The 17,148-nt window shown below is 37.2% G+C and overlaps 1 protein-coding gene across 3 annotated transcripts in view; it reads left to right on the forward strand.

Moving 5' to 3' along the window:
- The window catches only part of LRBA (LPS responsive beige-like anchor protein), a 409,112-nt gene that overhangs the window by 363,662 nt on the left and 28,302 nt on the right, over positions 1-17,148 (forward strand). For all 3 annotated transcript variants that reach the window (XM_063310174.1, XM_063310176.1, XM_063310175.1), the window contains exons 47-48: positions 243-410; positions 14,272-14,361. In XM_063310174.1, coding sequence (XP_063166244.1) covers positions 243-410; positions 14,272-14,361 — 258 coding nt within the window. The remainder of the gene's footprint in view (positions 1-242; positions 411-14,271; positions 14,362-17,148) is intronic.

Raw genomic sequence — 17,148 nt, forward strand, 5'->3', positions numbered from 1 at the left:
TTCTTTTCTTTTCATGCTAGTACAAACTCTATTGGAAATGGTTAAAACTCCACCAGGGAATGGAACAGCTGAGTTCAACAGAATCTAAAAGCTGTGAGCATAGTCACAGTTTGTGAAATATTTTTTTTCTCTCTAAGGCATTTACAGTACATCTTTCTAACCTTTCCATTATCGTTTATGTAAGATTGTGGACAGCAAATAAGTTTCAGAAACCATATAAACAGTGTTGTATTTTGTTTCAGGCCTTGGAAAGTGAATTTGTTTCCTGTCAACTGCACCAGTGGATTGATCTGATTTTTGGCTATAAGCAGCAAGGGCCAGAAGCCGTCAGATCTCTAAATGTATTCTACTATTTAACCTATGAAGGAGCTGTCAATCTTAGTTCGATAATGGATCCAGTGTTGAGGGAGGTAAGCTTGTTCATATTTGGGGAATTAAAATTTGTGAAGAAATTTGGGGCTTTTGGGAATATTTCTAAAATATATTTGATTTTATTTTAATTAAAACGCATTTATGGACATGTTAAAAGGATATTTTCTACCATACCTACCCTAACCTAACCCCTTTATTTTGTTTACATGTGGGGTAATTATATTCTTCAGATCAGATCTTGCAAGTTATTATTAAATTGGTCTTCTCATTTCTGCTTTGCTTGCCTTGTCATATTTGATCTTCTTCATGCTTTCAGATTGCTAGGCAAGAACTTGCTGCAGTGCTGTACTGTGTCCTAAGGTGTAGTGCTAAGCTTAAGTCTTGCAGTCTCAGGCTGGCTGACAAAGAATATTTGTCTGAATACTGTAACATTACTTCCTGGAAAATTAGTTCTTATGGTGATTGTATGTGCAGACGTACTCACACTTTCCATCTGTGTGCATGGGTGTGAAAAGCTGTTATCCCATAACTGCAGTTTAACCTGCACGTATTTTTGAGCAGGTGACTTTGGAGAGGTTTCTGTAAGACGTCATGTGAAAGAAAGAAAATGTACATCACTGTTGATAGTTGTCTTTGTAAATTATTAGGTGCATGTATATACATGGCTTTTTATAACAAGAATTATAGGTTAAAAAAGATTTTAATGAAATACTTATAGTTCTCCCTAGATTTTCCACTGTGTTTTTTTTTGGGGGGGGGGGAAGCCGAGGAAGTTTTGTGATTGGTTCATCATTTTTTATGCAAGTACTAAAAAATAAAATAAAAAAAAAACCACTACATTTTTCATATGTAATTCTATAAGTATACTGAACTTGTTTTTCATAATTTAAAGCAGACAGATATTTATCAGCAAGAGAGTATTTATACAACTTGTAATGTTAGATCCTGCAAACTTTATAAAATGCTGCTACATGAAACTGACCTTTGAAACCAATTTTGTAAGAGAATAACTGTTTGAATAATTGATTTAAAAATGGCTGGCGCCACTGCTCCTGTCCTCATTGGCATTACCATGTTCTCCTTTTCTCTATGAACCCAGACATGGGCCATTTTGATTTTGTTATAGTTAACAACCCACTTTTATTCATGATTGTCTGACATGCTTCTAAAGAGCATAAACATTGGACTTGAGATAGGACCTTCTGATTTCTGAGCTTTCCTTTAGTGATACGCTATGGGTATTTTAGGTTTTTTAAATTTATTTATTTATTTATAATAGTTTTCCAGGTAGTTAGCCTCTGTTTCTGTGATAAACTTTGAGATATGTATAATACAAGCAAAGCTTACTAAATGCATAAATAGATACTTATTTGTTATTAACCCATCTCCCTTGTACAGAAAGCTGCCAGAGACACCCTGCATGTAATGGTTGCCTATCCTAAATTATACCCAGACTCACAAGCAAGAGCTTGAATCAAATCTGGTTTATTTAAGAATAGTATGCAAGTACAAAGAAAGCTGAGAATGAGCAAAAGCGCGCCAAATACAAACTAAAAACCCTCAGTGCGAATGTAAGCCCTCCCCCCGTAGAACCGTTTCAAATTCCCCATCCCAGGTGCTCCTAACGAGTTCTGCTAATCAATGGGTAAAAAGGACCTTGAACACAAACGATAACCCAAACACATTCCATCCCCATGAAAACAGCTAGACAGCCTGGTACAAGGTCTCCCAGTGTCATGTTCACTGTTGCAATGTTTGATTTACATCGTAACGTCTCGCATGCCATGGTGCAGACGCGCGTTCCAGTTGGGAGGGAGCTGCTGGGAGACCTTGTACCAGGCTGTATGTCTGTTTTCTTACCAAAGGAATGTGTTTGGGTTATCATTGGTGTCCAAGGTCTTTTGCCCGTTGATTAGCTGAACTCGTTAGGGCCACCTGGGATGGGGAGCTTGAAAAGGTTGAATGGGGGAAGGGCTTACTTTCGTGCCAAGGGTTTTTACTTTGTATTTGGCGCGCTTTTGCTCATTCTCAACTTTCTTTGTACTTGCACACTATTCTAAATAAAGCAGATTTGATTCAAGCCTGTGCTTGGGAGTCTGTGTGTGTTTGGGATAGGCAACCATTACACCCAGCAGCTCCCTCCCAACTGGAACGCGCGTCAGCACCATGGCATGCAAAACGTTACGATGGACATCAACCATTGCAACAGCGAACATGACACTGCAGGTGTTTCCTAGCCCTCTGCAAACCACAATTAATTAACTAGAATTAGGTAGATAGAGTAGATGTCAGCCTTCTGTTGACCATTTGAAATGTTTCTTAATTTCTTTTGCTTTTCCTCATATCAGCACTTTCCTAGTTTTTAATTATTTTGTTATGTTCTTCAAGATATATCAGGAAAAGGGTGAAAAGGAGCAATGAAAAGGTTAGGCCAGTGTGATACTTTAGATTAGGAATGGAAAAGGGATCTGGTATTCTTTGGTGTTAACTCACAAATGGTGCCTTACAAATAGCAATTAGTCCAGGTATTGTTTTAGTCTTTAGTACCGTGGTATTTTATTTTTTAAAACAAAGAAATCAAGTATCTTATATTGCATAGAAAAAAGGAAAAATGTTATTAGTACTTTACCAATTAGGAAATGTAAGTAATCACATTGAAAGTAGCTTTGTTTACATTCCATATTATGAACCAAAGAGGACATGTGTTGACCATGTCTACTTATCACAGTAAGTGTTAATTCTTCAGAGGTTTGGCTTACCATAAGCTTTAGTCAATCAAAAAGAAGGTAAACAAAGATTGGCTAACTCTTCTAAAGTTAACATCAGAATTGAAACTGATTCTGTTTTTTCCTTAAGATTAGAACTAAGTCAAAAATTAACATTTCTATATTATTTTTCTTAAGGTTTTGTTTTCATTTCTTTCTTACATTGCTACAACCACCACATGCTCCTTATTCATTTGTTAATTGCTAACATGGAAACAATAGAACCTGATTGCATTTTCCCTTATATTCCGCTATTTGTTGTTCAGAAATTGTGACAAGTCTCTTCTGATATATTATCCCTTAGAGACTGAAGAATTCTTTGCTACCATTACTACTGGTGAATTATTTTCTTTTAGTTATGGAAGAAGGCAGAAGAAATATGAAAGTTGTGTGCATATCTCTATGTAATCATACCGATATGTATATGATAAACTGTCAATCCATTTGATAAATGTATTTGTTATACACCCTCTGACTAACTCATCATCTCCCTGTCTGTTAATCCATCTCTTCAAGGATTTATTCTAACATTCCAAAATTGAGAGCAACTTCATATGGCCAGCATTGGCTTGATTGATCAGAAATTAATAGTTTGGATAAAATGCAGATGTTTTTGTTAGTTCATAACAATAGTTTGCTCTCCTTAAAGAGGTTTGCTGACTTCCTTAAACAATCTTAAATTTTACTGTTATGCAATAGAAGGCCTGTGAGACCAATTAAAATAGAACACAGTTTTTAAACTAACATATTGAAGTAAATGTCTATGAATTCACAAGTACATTTGGCCTTTTAAAAAGAAATGATGTAATTTATCCCAGGGAAAAATGCTTTAAAGTGACTTGTTTATTTAGGTTGTTTTATTTATACACTGGCTTTCAAATTCAAACTCAGACTAATAATAAAATGTGTCTCTAAATATTAGGTTGAATTTGAATTTTCTGGTATGGATGGAGAAGTTTCTCTCATCTATGATCTTACAAAAAACCTCTATAGGAGGAAGAAGGTAGAAATGAATTGCCTTCCTTTCTATAGCTTACTGTGCCCCCCTCAACATTGTTTCAGACATTTTACCAAACTCTGGAGTAAATTTCTGGAGACTGTAGACAGTAAACGTTATCAGGAAAAAAAAATGTTTATCCCTGTTTTAAAGATGGCAATTTTCTATGAATTAAATTCTACTGAGAGAATGCTCATGAGGGTGCCACGTTAATTAGGATCCAAGTCAATATTAATAACACAATAGGAAAAATTACACTTAGCCTGAAAAACTGCATAGTTCAATGGTACATATATTGAAATTTGCTCAATTAGTAATTGTTTTATTTCTTAATATGATGAAAAGCCTTGCATAAAATAAATGCCAAGGCGTGTTTCCTCTATGTTATATTGTTGAAAAAAATTGCAGTGGAAAAGAACAAGGAGTAATTGATATATCTGAATTGCAGTTTTGGAAGGCATTAAATGGTTTTATTTATTTATTTATTTAGATTTATATGGCTACCCATCTCAACATCATGACTCTGGGCAGTGAAGAACACTTAAAAACACAATGTAATAGCAACATAAGAACAAATAATTGTCAGCCAATATAAAAACCACAAACAACCATTAGCATAACCATCTCATAGGCTCTCCTATACGTTACAACCCCCATGCCTGATGACATAGCCAAGTGTTGAAGGCCTTATGAAAGGCCAAAGGGTTTGGGGCTCATTAATTTTCAGGGGGATGATATTCCAGACAGCAGGCACCACAACTGAAAAAGCTCCCTTCCTGGGTTTTGCCAGATGCAAGTCTTTAATAGACAGGACCCATACATGCCACTTCTTCTGGATCTGATGGGATGGGTAGACACAATCAGGGAGAGGTGGTCTCTCCACCCTGCCCCATGCTGTGAAGGGCTTCATAGGTAACAACCAGTACTTTGAATTGAATCTGGAGGCACAGTGGCAACCAAAACAGCTCGTGGGACAAAGGTGTAATATGTGCCAACCAGGGGGCACACATTATTGCCCACACTGCTGCATTTTGAACCCGCTACAGCTTCTGTATGCTTTTCAAGGGCAGCCCCAACTAAAGTACATTGCATCAGTCTATTCAGGAAGTGACTAAGGCATGAGGGATTGTGAGCAGAGCTTCTTGGTCTGGGGGTGAACGCAGTTCATGCACAACACAAAGCTGTGCAAAGGCACTTACAGCTACAACTGTCACCAACTCTGCTCCATCTTACCATATGGGCAGAAACCATCCTTCTGAATTGGCAGAAACCATGAGAGATAGGCAGTCCTTCAGATAACTTGGCCCTGTGCCATGAAGGGCTTTTTAGGTGGTAACCAGCACCTTGAATTGCAGCAGGAAGCACACCAGCAGCCAGCGAAGCTGGTGGAGCAGTGATGTCATATGGACGTATTGAGGCATTCACTGCTGTGCTGCTGAATTCTGGACCAACTGTAGCTTCCAAGTGGCCTACAAGGACAGCCCCATGTAGAGTGCATTGCAGTAGTCCAACTGTGAGGTTACTAGAGCATGAGTACCTATCTGAAGGGCCTCCCTATCCAGGACATAGAAATATCTTGTATTCTGAAAAGGTATTTGGCAAGTATTGAGGCTGAACTTTTTCTATAAAGTGGCCTGTTTAATTCAGATCAATTTTCTGCCAAAGGTGAGAAAATTAGGGTAATTTTTATGTAGTTAAATGCTGTCAACTGTCATTGACTTCATATGATGTGTGTGTGTGTGTGCGCACTTATGTGCGCGCATGCGTGGTTTGTTCCAACTTTGTTGTTTATTCGTTTAGTCGCTTCCGACTCTTCGTGACTTCATGGACCAGCCCACACCAGAGCTTCCTGTCGGTCGTCAACACCCCCAGCTCCCCCAGGGACGAGTCCGTCACCTCTAGAATATCATCTATCCATCTTGCCCTTGGTCGGCCCCTCTTCCTTTTGCCTTCCACTCTCCCTAGCATCAGCACCTTCTCCAGGGTGTCCTGTCTTCTCATTATGTGGCCAAAGTATTTCAGTTTTGCCTTTAATATCATTCTCTCAAGTGAGCAGTCTGGCTTTATTTCCTGGAGGATGGACTGGTTTGATCTTCTTGCAGTCCAAGGCACTCTCAGAATTTTCCTCCAACACCACAGTTCAAAAGCATCGATCTTCCTTCGCTCAGCCTTCCTTATGGTCCAGCTCTCGCAGCCATATGTTACTACAGGGAACACCATTGCTTTAACTATGCGGGCCTTTGTTGTCAGTGTGATGTCTCTGCTCTTAACTATTTTATTGAGATTTGTCATTGCTCTTCTCCCAAGGATTAAGCGTCTTCTGATTTCCTGACTGCAGTCAGCATCTGCAGTAATCTTTGCACCTAGGAATACAAAGTTTTTCACTGCTTCTACATTTTCTCCCTCTATTTGCCAGTTATCAATCAAGCTGGTTGCCATAATCTTGGTTTTTTTGAGGTTTAGCTGCAAGGCAGCTTTTGCACTTTCTTCTTTCACCTTCATCATAAGGCTCCTCAGTTCCTCTTCACTTTCAGCCATCAAAGTGGTATCATCTGCATATCTGAGATTGTTAATGTTTCTTCCAGAGATTTTAACTCCAGCCTTGGATTCCTCAAGGCCAGCTTGTCGCATGATGTGTTCTGCATACAAGTTGAATAGGTAGGGTGAGAGTATACAGCCCTGCCGTACTCCTTTCCCAATCTTAAACCAGTCCGTTGTTCCGTGGTCTGTTCTTACTGTTGCTATTTGGTCGTTATACAGATTCTTCAGGAGGCGTACAAGATGACTTGGTATCCCCATACCACTAAGAACTTGCCACAATTTGTTATGGTCCACACAGTCAAAGGCTTTAGAATAGTCAATAAAACAGAAATAGATGTTTTTCTGAAACTCCCTGGCTTTTTCCATTATCCAGCGGATATTGGCAATTTGGTCTCTAGTTCCTCTGCCTTTTCTAAAGCCAGCTTGTACATCTGGCAATTCTTGCTCCATGAACTGCTGAAGTCTACCTTGCAGGATCTTGAGCATTACCTTACTGGCATGTGAAATGAGTGCCACTGTTCGATAGTTTGAACATTCTTTAGTGTTTCCCTTTTTTGATATGGGGATATAAGTTGATTTGTTCCAACTAGGGCTGGTCAAAGTATTTGAAAATCATTCCTTGAAGTTTTAAAACAGCTGTGTCTTCCTGAAAACTCACACAGGTGCTTCAAAGGCTGTCCCCAGCTGTGCATCTGTGTTCATGCACAGTTGCTTATTTTTTCTGGAGGATCCAATGAAAATGTTGTGAAGTTTCCCTTTTGAATGCTTTCTGTAATCTTTATTCTAACTTCATTAGTGTTTGTATATAGGTCTTATTTGGGTATAAGAAAATGTTTTAAACAATATGTTCCAGCAGTTGTTGCTGTATTATAATTCCCATTAACCCTTCACCATCGATCATGCAGGCTGCAGCTGCTTGGGAAGTTGAGCTACATCTGGAAGGCTACAGATTTTCCACCTTTAATTTACAATTTGTGACATTATCTGTTTTATTGACTTTCACAATCTTTCATTTATATGACTCTTATTTCTTATCAATAGAAGAGATCTACTGTCCTTTAAAAAAAACCTTGACCTGTTTTTTTTATTCTTGGTGGAAGCTAGAAATTTCAGTTTTAAATCATAAGAAGACAGCATAGCCAGTGAATCTTTCAGGAAGTCAAACATAATATTTATTTACAGCATAGTCTAACAGCTGTTAAATACTTTCAAGTTATCAGCAGTTGTCTTTTTTATGGATAGGTGTTTATGAATGTCTTAGAAATAGAGTATAATGATTAGAAAATGCTACAGCATAGACATTTATTCTGAAAGTGTGAATTAAACAAATTAGGACTCCATTTAGACACAACTCAGAAGGTTTGTGGAAACAAATTATCTTGGTAGAAGCTGTAGCCAGAAGTGTGCTGTCCAGATGGTTTGTTTGACACAGTGCAGCACAGGAACTGTGTGTGAAAAGCTAAATAAATGTTAAGGATTAGTCTAAGCTTAATTGAAAACCTCCATGTAAAATACCATAAAACAGTACTAGTTTTTTATTTTTATTTTCTTAAGAATATATCAAATTGAAACACTGTTTTCCTGTTCACCTGGACTTTGGCTTTTCAGTAGTACAAGGCACTGGATTCTGGATCTGTTTCCCTGAAACTTAGAAACAGGTCCACTACAAGAAGGCAACATATTTAAGTAGGTATTTATTTATTAATTTTAAAGGGAGACTTCTTTAAATCTTTGCCATGATTTCTTTTCTTTGGAGAAGTCTCATTTTAGGAGAGCATTTCCAAAAATTAAACATATTCCACCTGTGAAATTCCATTTAATGATGAAATGTCTAATAGAGGCAGTGCAATACTGTCTTTGGTCCATCCTGAACTTGTTGAAAAATAAGATTCAGGCAACATAAGCATGTTATTCATGCCAAAGTCAAATAGAATAGAATTATATATTAGCAATAACTTGTGTTAAAATCAGCTATCTTTGTAGGATATTCCTTTGCCACTTATAGTATCTAGTAGAAATTAACTGGGATCTTGACATGGGTATGCTAAGTGCCTCACATCCAGCACTGTGCATTTTGATATGCATCCTGAATGATAGTTTTATGATAGGTGCAAATGTGATAGATCCTAATCTCATATGGAAATCTTTTTCAGCCCCAAAATATTTGCACCACTGCATGGATTCCCTCCACTCATTCTTCCTAGTAGTTTCTTTGAATTCCTTTGCCATTTTTTCTTCAGCTCTTTGAAGTATTTTCAAGGCTCATTTTTCTTATTCTGCTTTATCTGCTTATTTCCAGTAGCCAGAGATTTAGGTGTTCTCAGTGAGCACATCAATGTTCCAGACAGAGATACTGTTTGAAATTATCCATGAACCCAGTGCCTCTAAACATTATTGAGTGGCATTTGTTTCTGTAGGTTATGTCTGCTCTGCCTAACTGGTTTATTTCAGATTGGCAGCTGGGATTACAGTGTGGTAGATGGACAGTTTGCATGATTTGAAGATTGTACTGAGGCTACCCTAGGCCTCAGTTTAATATGTCTGGAATGTACAGGCTCAGATTAGAGAAAGTTGCAAAACTCTGAGGGAGAAATAAATCGTTTTTGCAAGCTGTAATTTTCTCTTTTAACTCACTGGTTGCAACGTAATTACACACAGCAGTCATTTTCATAATTAGGCTGAACAAAAATATGTTTTGTTTTCCTATTCCATTTTCTTTTCTTACATGAAAAGTATTGTTAAAGTATGATGCTGTTCTGGAGAACCTAAATTATACTTAGGTTTCATTCACCTTAACCTTTTGAAATACCTTTCCTTTCCACACATATGTATATTCCGGGGTGTGCATGTGGGGAGGGAGGAAAGCAGCACCAGAAAGCAATAATAAACCAAATATTTTCTGATTCTAATTTTCAAAACTGAAAAATAGCACAAAGTTTTTTACTTTTTGTATATTCATATTAATCAGGTATTGGATTATTTGGATACAGTACTGAAATAAAAAAATTCTATTTTCCAGTGGTCTAAGAATTTAAATACAAGGATTTCTGAAAAGTGTTTTGATTTTTCCACCTGACCGAATCTCTATTCTTTACTGTCCAGAACCAGTCATACCAGACCATCATGGAGCAAGGGGTATAAAAGTAACCAACTGAAAAGTAATGCTATCTTTTTAAAGATTTTATCAATAGACATGATTAACTTGGGTGAAACAATATTTAATCAATTGCCCAAACTATAGCAATAAGGGCAGCAAAGTGTCAGTGTTTCTCAGCTTTTACTGCCTCAGCAGAATGTTGCCCAGTGACACTGTTGCCCTGTTGGGGAATAGACAGGTGAGATGAGCTCTCTTCAGGCTGCTGTTAATGTTGTTAGTCATTTGGTGCTAAAATCATTTATATTAACTCTGAATTGAGCTTCCAAGTGGGCAGAATCCAGGGAGATGACTGAGGTGATGTCTTATGAGATTCCTGAGCTGGAAGTAACTCTTTTCCAAGCATAATTCTCACAGTTCTTGTATAGCAGGGCACAGCCCATAGGACAAAAGGTGGAAGTTGTTGTTTATTCATTTAGTCACTTCCAACTCTTTGTGACTTCATGGACCAGCCCACGCCAGAGCTTCCTGTCGGTCGTTGCCACCCCCAGCTCCCCCAAGGACGAATCCATCACCTCTAGAATATCATCCATCCACCTTGCCCTTGGTCGGCCCCTCTTCCTTTTGCCCACCACTCTCCCTAGCATCAGCATCTTCTCCAGGGTGTCCTGTCTTCTCATTATGTGGCCAAAGTATTTCAGTTTTGCCTTTAATATCATTCCCTCAAGTGAGCAGTCTGGCTTGATTTCCTGGAGGATGGACTGGTTTGATCTTCTTGCAGTCCAAGGCACTCTCAGAATTTTCCTCCAACACCACAGTTCAAAAGCATCTATCTTCCTTCACTCAGCCTTCCTTATGGTGGAATACTCAGTCCTTTTCTTCCATGCATCCTGTAATGTTTATATACCCCAACCCTGTCTTTGTGCCTTGGTGTAGTTGCTTGTAGTTCCTACTGCCACCAATTACCTTCTATGGAAATGCCTGTATCTGACATTCTCCCACTTTATCCTGACATGTGAAAGAGATAGGATCCCTACAATCTATGGACTTATTGGCAGGCACAAAGGAAGAAAGTGAAGTGAAATAAATTCTATAGAGCTATAGCATGACGTGTGTGACTGGGAAATTGGACCCCTCACCTTGAAGCTATATCAAATAAATAAAATTACTTTACTAAAAACAAAGGAAAAAAGAAAGAAAATCTGCTTTGGCTGTTTTAAATAGTCATATGAAAAAATATTCAGTTGCAAGGGAGATAAAAATACAGAGATATTAAAATGACCGAAAAAGGATCTCTCATAGAAAACTATAAAAGATTCTAAGCAGACATAAGGTATTGTTGGAATTCTGTTATAAAAAGATTCCGAAAGGCAAAATAAAAGCAACCAGTTGCTGAACATATGTAGAAGATGTAAGTATCATCAGCAGTAACCACCAGAAACAATAAAGATTTTAACTAGCAAACATGCATCAAAGTAAATCAAACATCTAACTGTACTTTCCTAGCTATTACTTCGGGTAACTTGATGCCTGAAGCTGAAGTCCCCTGTTTCCTTTTATGGAATTTCCCCCCCCCCCTTTTTTTTTAAATCTCTCTTCTTCTCAGCCCTGGCATACACTTCTTGCTCTTCCATGGGTCTGACTCCAGTCTTTTTAAAACACACAGGCTTTTTTCCCTGGATAGGGAGGGGTTAGGGCAATCTCTTCTGACTTACATATGCACATGTACATCACACTTGAAAATGTGATGAAAATGTCCCCCCAGCTGGGGGACATGGGCAATGTGTATTATACCTATCTGAGAACCAGCTCCTAAAATCTACTTCCAAGAGGAATTCAGCTACAAAGTTTGGGTCAAAGTTATCTGTAGGACTGTCTTTTCCAAACACATTTACCTGCACTGTGCATTCAATCCAGTTTAGGACTCTTTGGGATATGAGGGAGGGCCAAGAGAGTTTCTTGGTAGCAACCTTGTCCCTTCGAAACAGCTTGGCCTTTGCGGTCTGGATTGTAACAACATTGTTGGCATTCAGAAGCTGATGTAGACATTTCTTCCCACCCTGTGTTTGGGGTATAAATGTTGTACTACTGGACTACTACTGCAGGTATGTGTGTTCTGTGGCCTTTAGTGTGTTTGGTTTTAATTTCATTTTACTTTAATTCTATCTTAATGCTATTTATAACAGGTTTAATTTTTGGAGGTTTTTAACTGACCTTTTGTTATACTTGGGTTTATGAATCTTGTAGAAACAAGTCAATAAATAGCCCTATTCCTCTCCATGAGTAAACAATATCTTTATCAAACGAAAATCTTACTGAGTACTTGAAGGCTGATACAGGAAGATTCCTTACCCACCAGAAAAAATTTTTAAGACATGGAATGAAATTAAAAAGGACATGTTAAGATGGGAGAAATTACAATTGTCATTGCTGGGGAGAATTCCTGTAATTAAAAATGAATTGTTTTGCCAAGAATGATGTTTTTGTTTCAAACAATACCTGTTCTGACAACTGATGTATCATTTAAACAATGGCAGAAAGATATACCTAAGTTTGTTCGGCAAGGGAAAATACCAAGAGTTAAATATAAAATACTTCAAGATGCAAAGGAACAAGGAGGATTGGGACTGCCTGATTTGAAATTGTTTTTCAAAAATATTTTTATCTCTTCTAGCTTTTCATAATTTTTTAGACATTGATGTATCTTCTATGCTTTTTAATTGACTTTACCTCAACATCCTTATGCTGGTCTATGACAATAATAAAGATTTGATGATACTGAGTTCAGTACAATTTATTCTCAGGTAAATGATTATAAAATTGAAGGTTAATCATTTGTTTATAAGATACTGCCTTGTATGTTAACACATTATTTATTTTCCATTATTATGAGAAAAAAGCATGCAGATTAGGTTATCTTAAAACCCAAAGAGAGGAAGTTTGGTGTAGTGGTTAAGTCACCAGGCTAGAAACAGGAGACCATAAGTTCTAGTCCCACCTTAGGCACAAAACTAGCTGGGTGACCTTGAGCCAGTCATATACTCTCAGCCCTAGGAAGCAGGTAATAGCAAATCACTTCTAAAGTCTTGCCAAGAAAACTGCAGGGACTTGTCACCTTGAGTCAACACTGATTCAAGGATAGAATTAAAAACAACAACTCCATAATCTTAAATCTTAGCTTTCATATAGCTTTCCCACCTCTGCCTTGTTTCTGAAGCCCCTGAAGTCACTAAAAAATATTGCAGACAATTGAGGAATTGCCATGTAGATTATGGTCTGTTGTGCAGTGAGGCTGCAATGAAAGGAAGCATGGCCAAAATGCACAAGGCATATTGCATGTATGTGTGGAATATTGCTCTGTCTTACATAGCTTTGTATTTCTGCTCACAAAAGAGTTTCCTGTTCTGTTTCTTTGCAATATACTTTTAGCCCATAATATGAAGGCATCCAATGGGAAGGAAGAATTTCTCCTGTTTTCAGATGTCAGCCTATCAGTTGGCAGATGTACTGGCTATCATCCATTATCTTTTACTATCAAATCAAATCTTTATTACGATCATAGACTAGCATAGATCTTTTACTAGTTCTGTATGTGCCAGTAATTATTAATGGCTGATAAACAAGGAACATTTCGTAAAAAAAATGTTAGTTTATTTTATTTCTTGAAGGTGAAACTCCAAGTTGTAACTAGTTTGCATTTACTCTGAAAATGTGATCTAGAATGCCACACAAGAAAGTTGAATCCAAAGTGTATACCTGAAACTACAACATCTTTAGCTTGCCCTGCAATGTGTGTCCCATTTTGGTGCCCTGCAATGTGTGTCCCATTGTATAAATAGCCTCATGAAAATATGGGGAGGACTGTATCATTGATTTGCAGCATCTAGAAATCTCAGAAGTGTCATTTATTTTTTTAAAACCAACATTACATAAACATGTCAGCATTTCTTTCACTTTGTATCTGTGCTAATAATCCCACCCTGACAAATGCATCCATTTGGGCCTATCAGGCCCATACAATGGTCAGTGAGCAGTCAGGTTGGGATCCCTGAATGGGCTGAAGCTTTGCATTGTCTCTGAGCCAAGTCTCCTTCCAGACTACTGTGCAAGTAAAATTGGACAAGGATGGAGAAGAGCCTTCTTTAAATGCCAAGAAGATGCAACTAAGGAGTTCAATTGTACGTGTAGGGCCTAAATATATATGATGGACAAATGAATGTTTTTCATTTTGTCTTTTACCTCCCCCCAGGCTTTTTTAAATTGCATTTTATAGTTCTTTTCAAACATAAACATATAGAGGAAGCAAGTAAAGTTGCTGCCAAAGAAAATATATTTGTCTCTTGTCTCTCTATTATGAGAGAAAGCAGGAAAATCCACTCACCTAGTAACTATGTATAACTTCCTCAGCATGTCACACACACAACAGTCAGCCATGACTATTCACTAAATACTTCCCAAGTCCAGTTTTTTTCCATATAAGAATGTACCGATCTCTTTCCCAGGCGGTGGAAGCTCAGATCCGAAGTTTTGGACAGACTCCTTCCCAAGTGCTTATAGAGCCGCATCCTCCAAGAAGTTCTGCAATGCAGGTGGTAAGTTAGGTCCCAGTTTCATTGTCTGGCAAAATAACTGCTCGGAATTCAAATAATAAGAGGCACAAACCTTCCCTTTGTTTCCAGTATATAAAATGCATCCATTCTGAGATATAGAGCAGAGCATGTATTTTCAGAGTGAAATTTTTCAAAATCCTAATTCTCCCACTGAAATTATAATCCATTACAGTTAATGAGAACTCCACTGGACTACATCATTCTTCATGGCATAAGCGTATTTTCTAAACGCTTTTTTAAAAATTAGTTTTAGGTAATCTCATTTAAGTTTAATCAGATGAATAGGGTAATCTTTAATAAAAATTTCAGTTTTTGTTTCAGGTTTCAGGAACAACACAACATGATCATAGTTACTGAACTCCATGCACTTAGTTGCTCTCTTTTTGTACACAGGCAGGTACACAAAATATGGCTTTTATAAAGCTATTTTTATATGCTCAAAAATATTCAGAAGATAATCAAATCTGCTTTTAGTATTTGATATTCCTTTTTGCACGGGAATGCAGTTTAGGAAATAAGAGGAAGAGAGAAGAGATACACTGAAATGGAGAGAAGTTGATAATGTCTTTTGAGGTGGAAACAAAAACCCCCAAAAGTTAAATTTAATACTGCATTTTAATTTCTTCTAGCCAATTTCATAAAAAAGTATGGTATTAAGTTTGCGTAGGCATTTTGAAATTAGTGGGTGGATTTAGGTCACTGTCTGTTGTTTAAAGACAGGTTGCATTATCTCTAGCTATTTGCTTGTATAAAAAGGCACAAGTAACATGTTACATGATATGAAAATCAAGAATTTAATTCAGGCATTACTTTTAAAATTCCTATAATTTTAAAAAAATCAGATCACACCTGTGTGTGTGTGTGTCTATATGTATGTACTGAATGTGTGAGAATTTAGTGTAAATGCAAGGAAGATCAAATTTTTGCATTTCAGGGCTCTTCCACAGAGGCAAATGTGACTCTTGCATCAGCAAATGTTTTATAAAATGAAACTTCAGAGATGAGTTTTAAAGTTCACATTTTTATTCTTCGCATTTTTCCTTGTTCCTTTAGGTGTTAGATGAGAATGACAAAAAGTGTTTTTCATTCCATGCTATGTTGACTTTTCAGATCACCCACTCAGACATTTTTACCACTGTAATGATTAGTTTAATCGCTGAAAGTTCCACTGGTTTCTCTGGGTTCTGTGTGGAGGAGCCATTAAAGGCACATGGGCTGTGTTAAGTGCACTGGCCATAATATGCACCAGGTGTAGTAATTAGCCATCACAAGGAGGCTGCCTATTTGTCTGGTTTGGCTGCTGTTGCTGTATCCCCTTGTGTTTTCACACCATCAGATAGCTGGATTTAATTGAGGCCACATCAGATGAGGCATTACTGACACCTTTAATTGAATGAGCATCCAGGGAGGATTAACTCATAATATTGATTGGCTTTTAGCCACTTGCTCAAAAGGGTGTCTGGGTAGCTTATTAGTTGTTTTTATTTACACCTTCATGCAAAGACTGTGAATAGGAATTCATGGTGCAGTATGTTTTTCTAAGTACTCTTAATGCCTTTTCTTCAAAGGAGGGATATAAAAAGGCAAATGTATTTAATTTTTATTAGTTGTCTATAAAAAGATACTAAATTTACATATATGTATATATAGTACTATGCAGCTAATGATAAATAGGCAAAAGCCATTATCACTGTATTCAAATTCCAAAAATATAATACCTTTCATTAAAAAAAATAGCATTTCATGAATATTCACAAGTAACATTAGAAATAAATATATAAATATTAACTTTATTCAGCAGAGTGTTCATTAATACTATGTTCACTAACAACGTGTTATTTTGATTTGCTTAGCTGTTACATATTAGTCACTATCTCAAAAAGTATCAGAAAATATGAGTATTACTTTTGTTTTGATAACATTTAACATAACCAGACAGCACTTGGGTTTAGAATAGGGGCAAATGGCTATAATTTGCTACTCTCAAAAATGTTAAGTTTAGTGATAGGGGCTATAAAGACTGGATGTTAATAATTCCTTTGAGATCAGTTATTTTATGGCTTCATCAAATAAGTGTATAATCTTATGTAATATTAAAGGATGTGCATATATGCATGTGAGTGCCTTTAAGTCAGCCTTGACTGCTGGCGACTGCTTGGACTAGTTCCTGCAGTTTCCTTGGTGAGATTTTCAGAAGTGGTTTGCCACTGCTCCTTCCTAGGGCTGAGAGAGAGTGATGGCCCAAGGTTTCCTCCCAGTGATGGAAGAAAAGGTGGAATAGCTTCAGAAAAACCATTGATTGATTGATTAATAATATATCCAAATGAAGAACTCTTCATTTGGAAATGTTATTAGGCTGAATAATAAGCATGTTAGGTAATAACATTTGTCATGCTTTAGTTTATTCTTTAGTTTATTTTTTAGTTTATTCTTCTTTAAAATCTACATCTGTACTTCATTTTTCTATTATTCTTTAAAATCTACATCTAGAGAGCCAGTTTGGTGTAGTGGTTAAGGCACTGGGCTAGAAACTGGGAGACTGTATGTTCTAGTCCCACTGTAGGTACCAAGCCAGCTGGGTAAGCTTGGGCCAGTCACTCTCTCAGCCCTAGGAAGGAGCAATGGCAAACCACTTCTGAAAAACCTTGCCAAGAAAACTGCAGGGACTTGTCCAAGCAGGCTCTGAGAATCAGACACAATTGAATGGATTAAAAAATAAATCTACTTCTGTAGGCTTGAATCATGAATGAAACAGATATTTGAAACAAA

The sequence above is a fragment of the Candoia aspera genome, chromosome 8 (genome assembly GCF_035149785.1).
Source record: "Candoia aspera isolate rCanAsp1 chromosome 8, rCanAsp1.hap2, whole genome shotgun sequence".
Classification (NCBI taxonomy): domain Eukaryota; kingdom Metazoa; phylum Chordata; class Lepidosauria; order Squamata; family Boidae; genus Candoia; species Candoia aspera.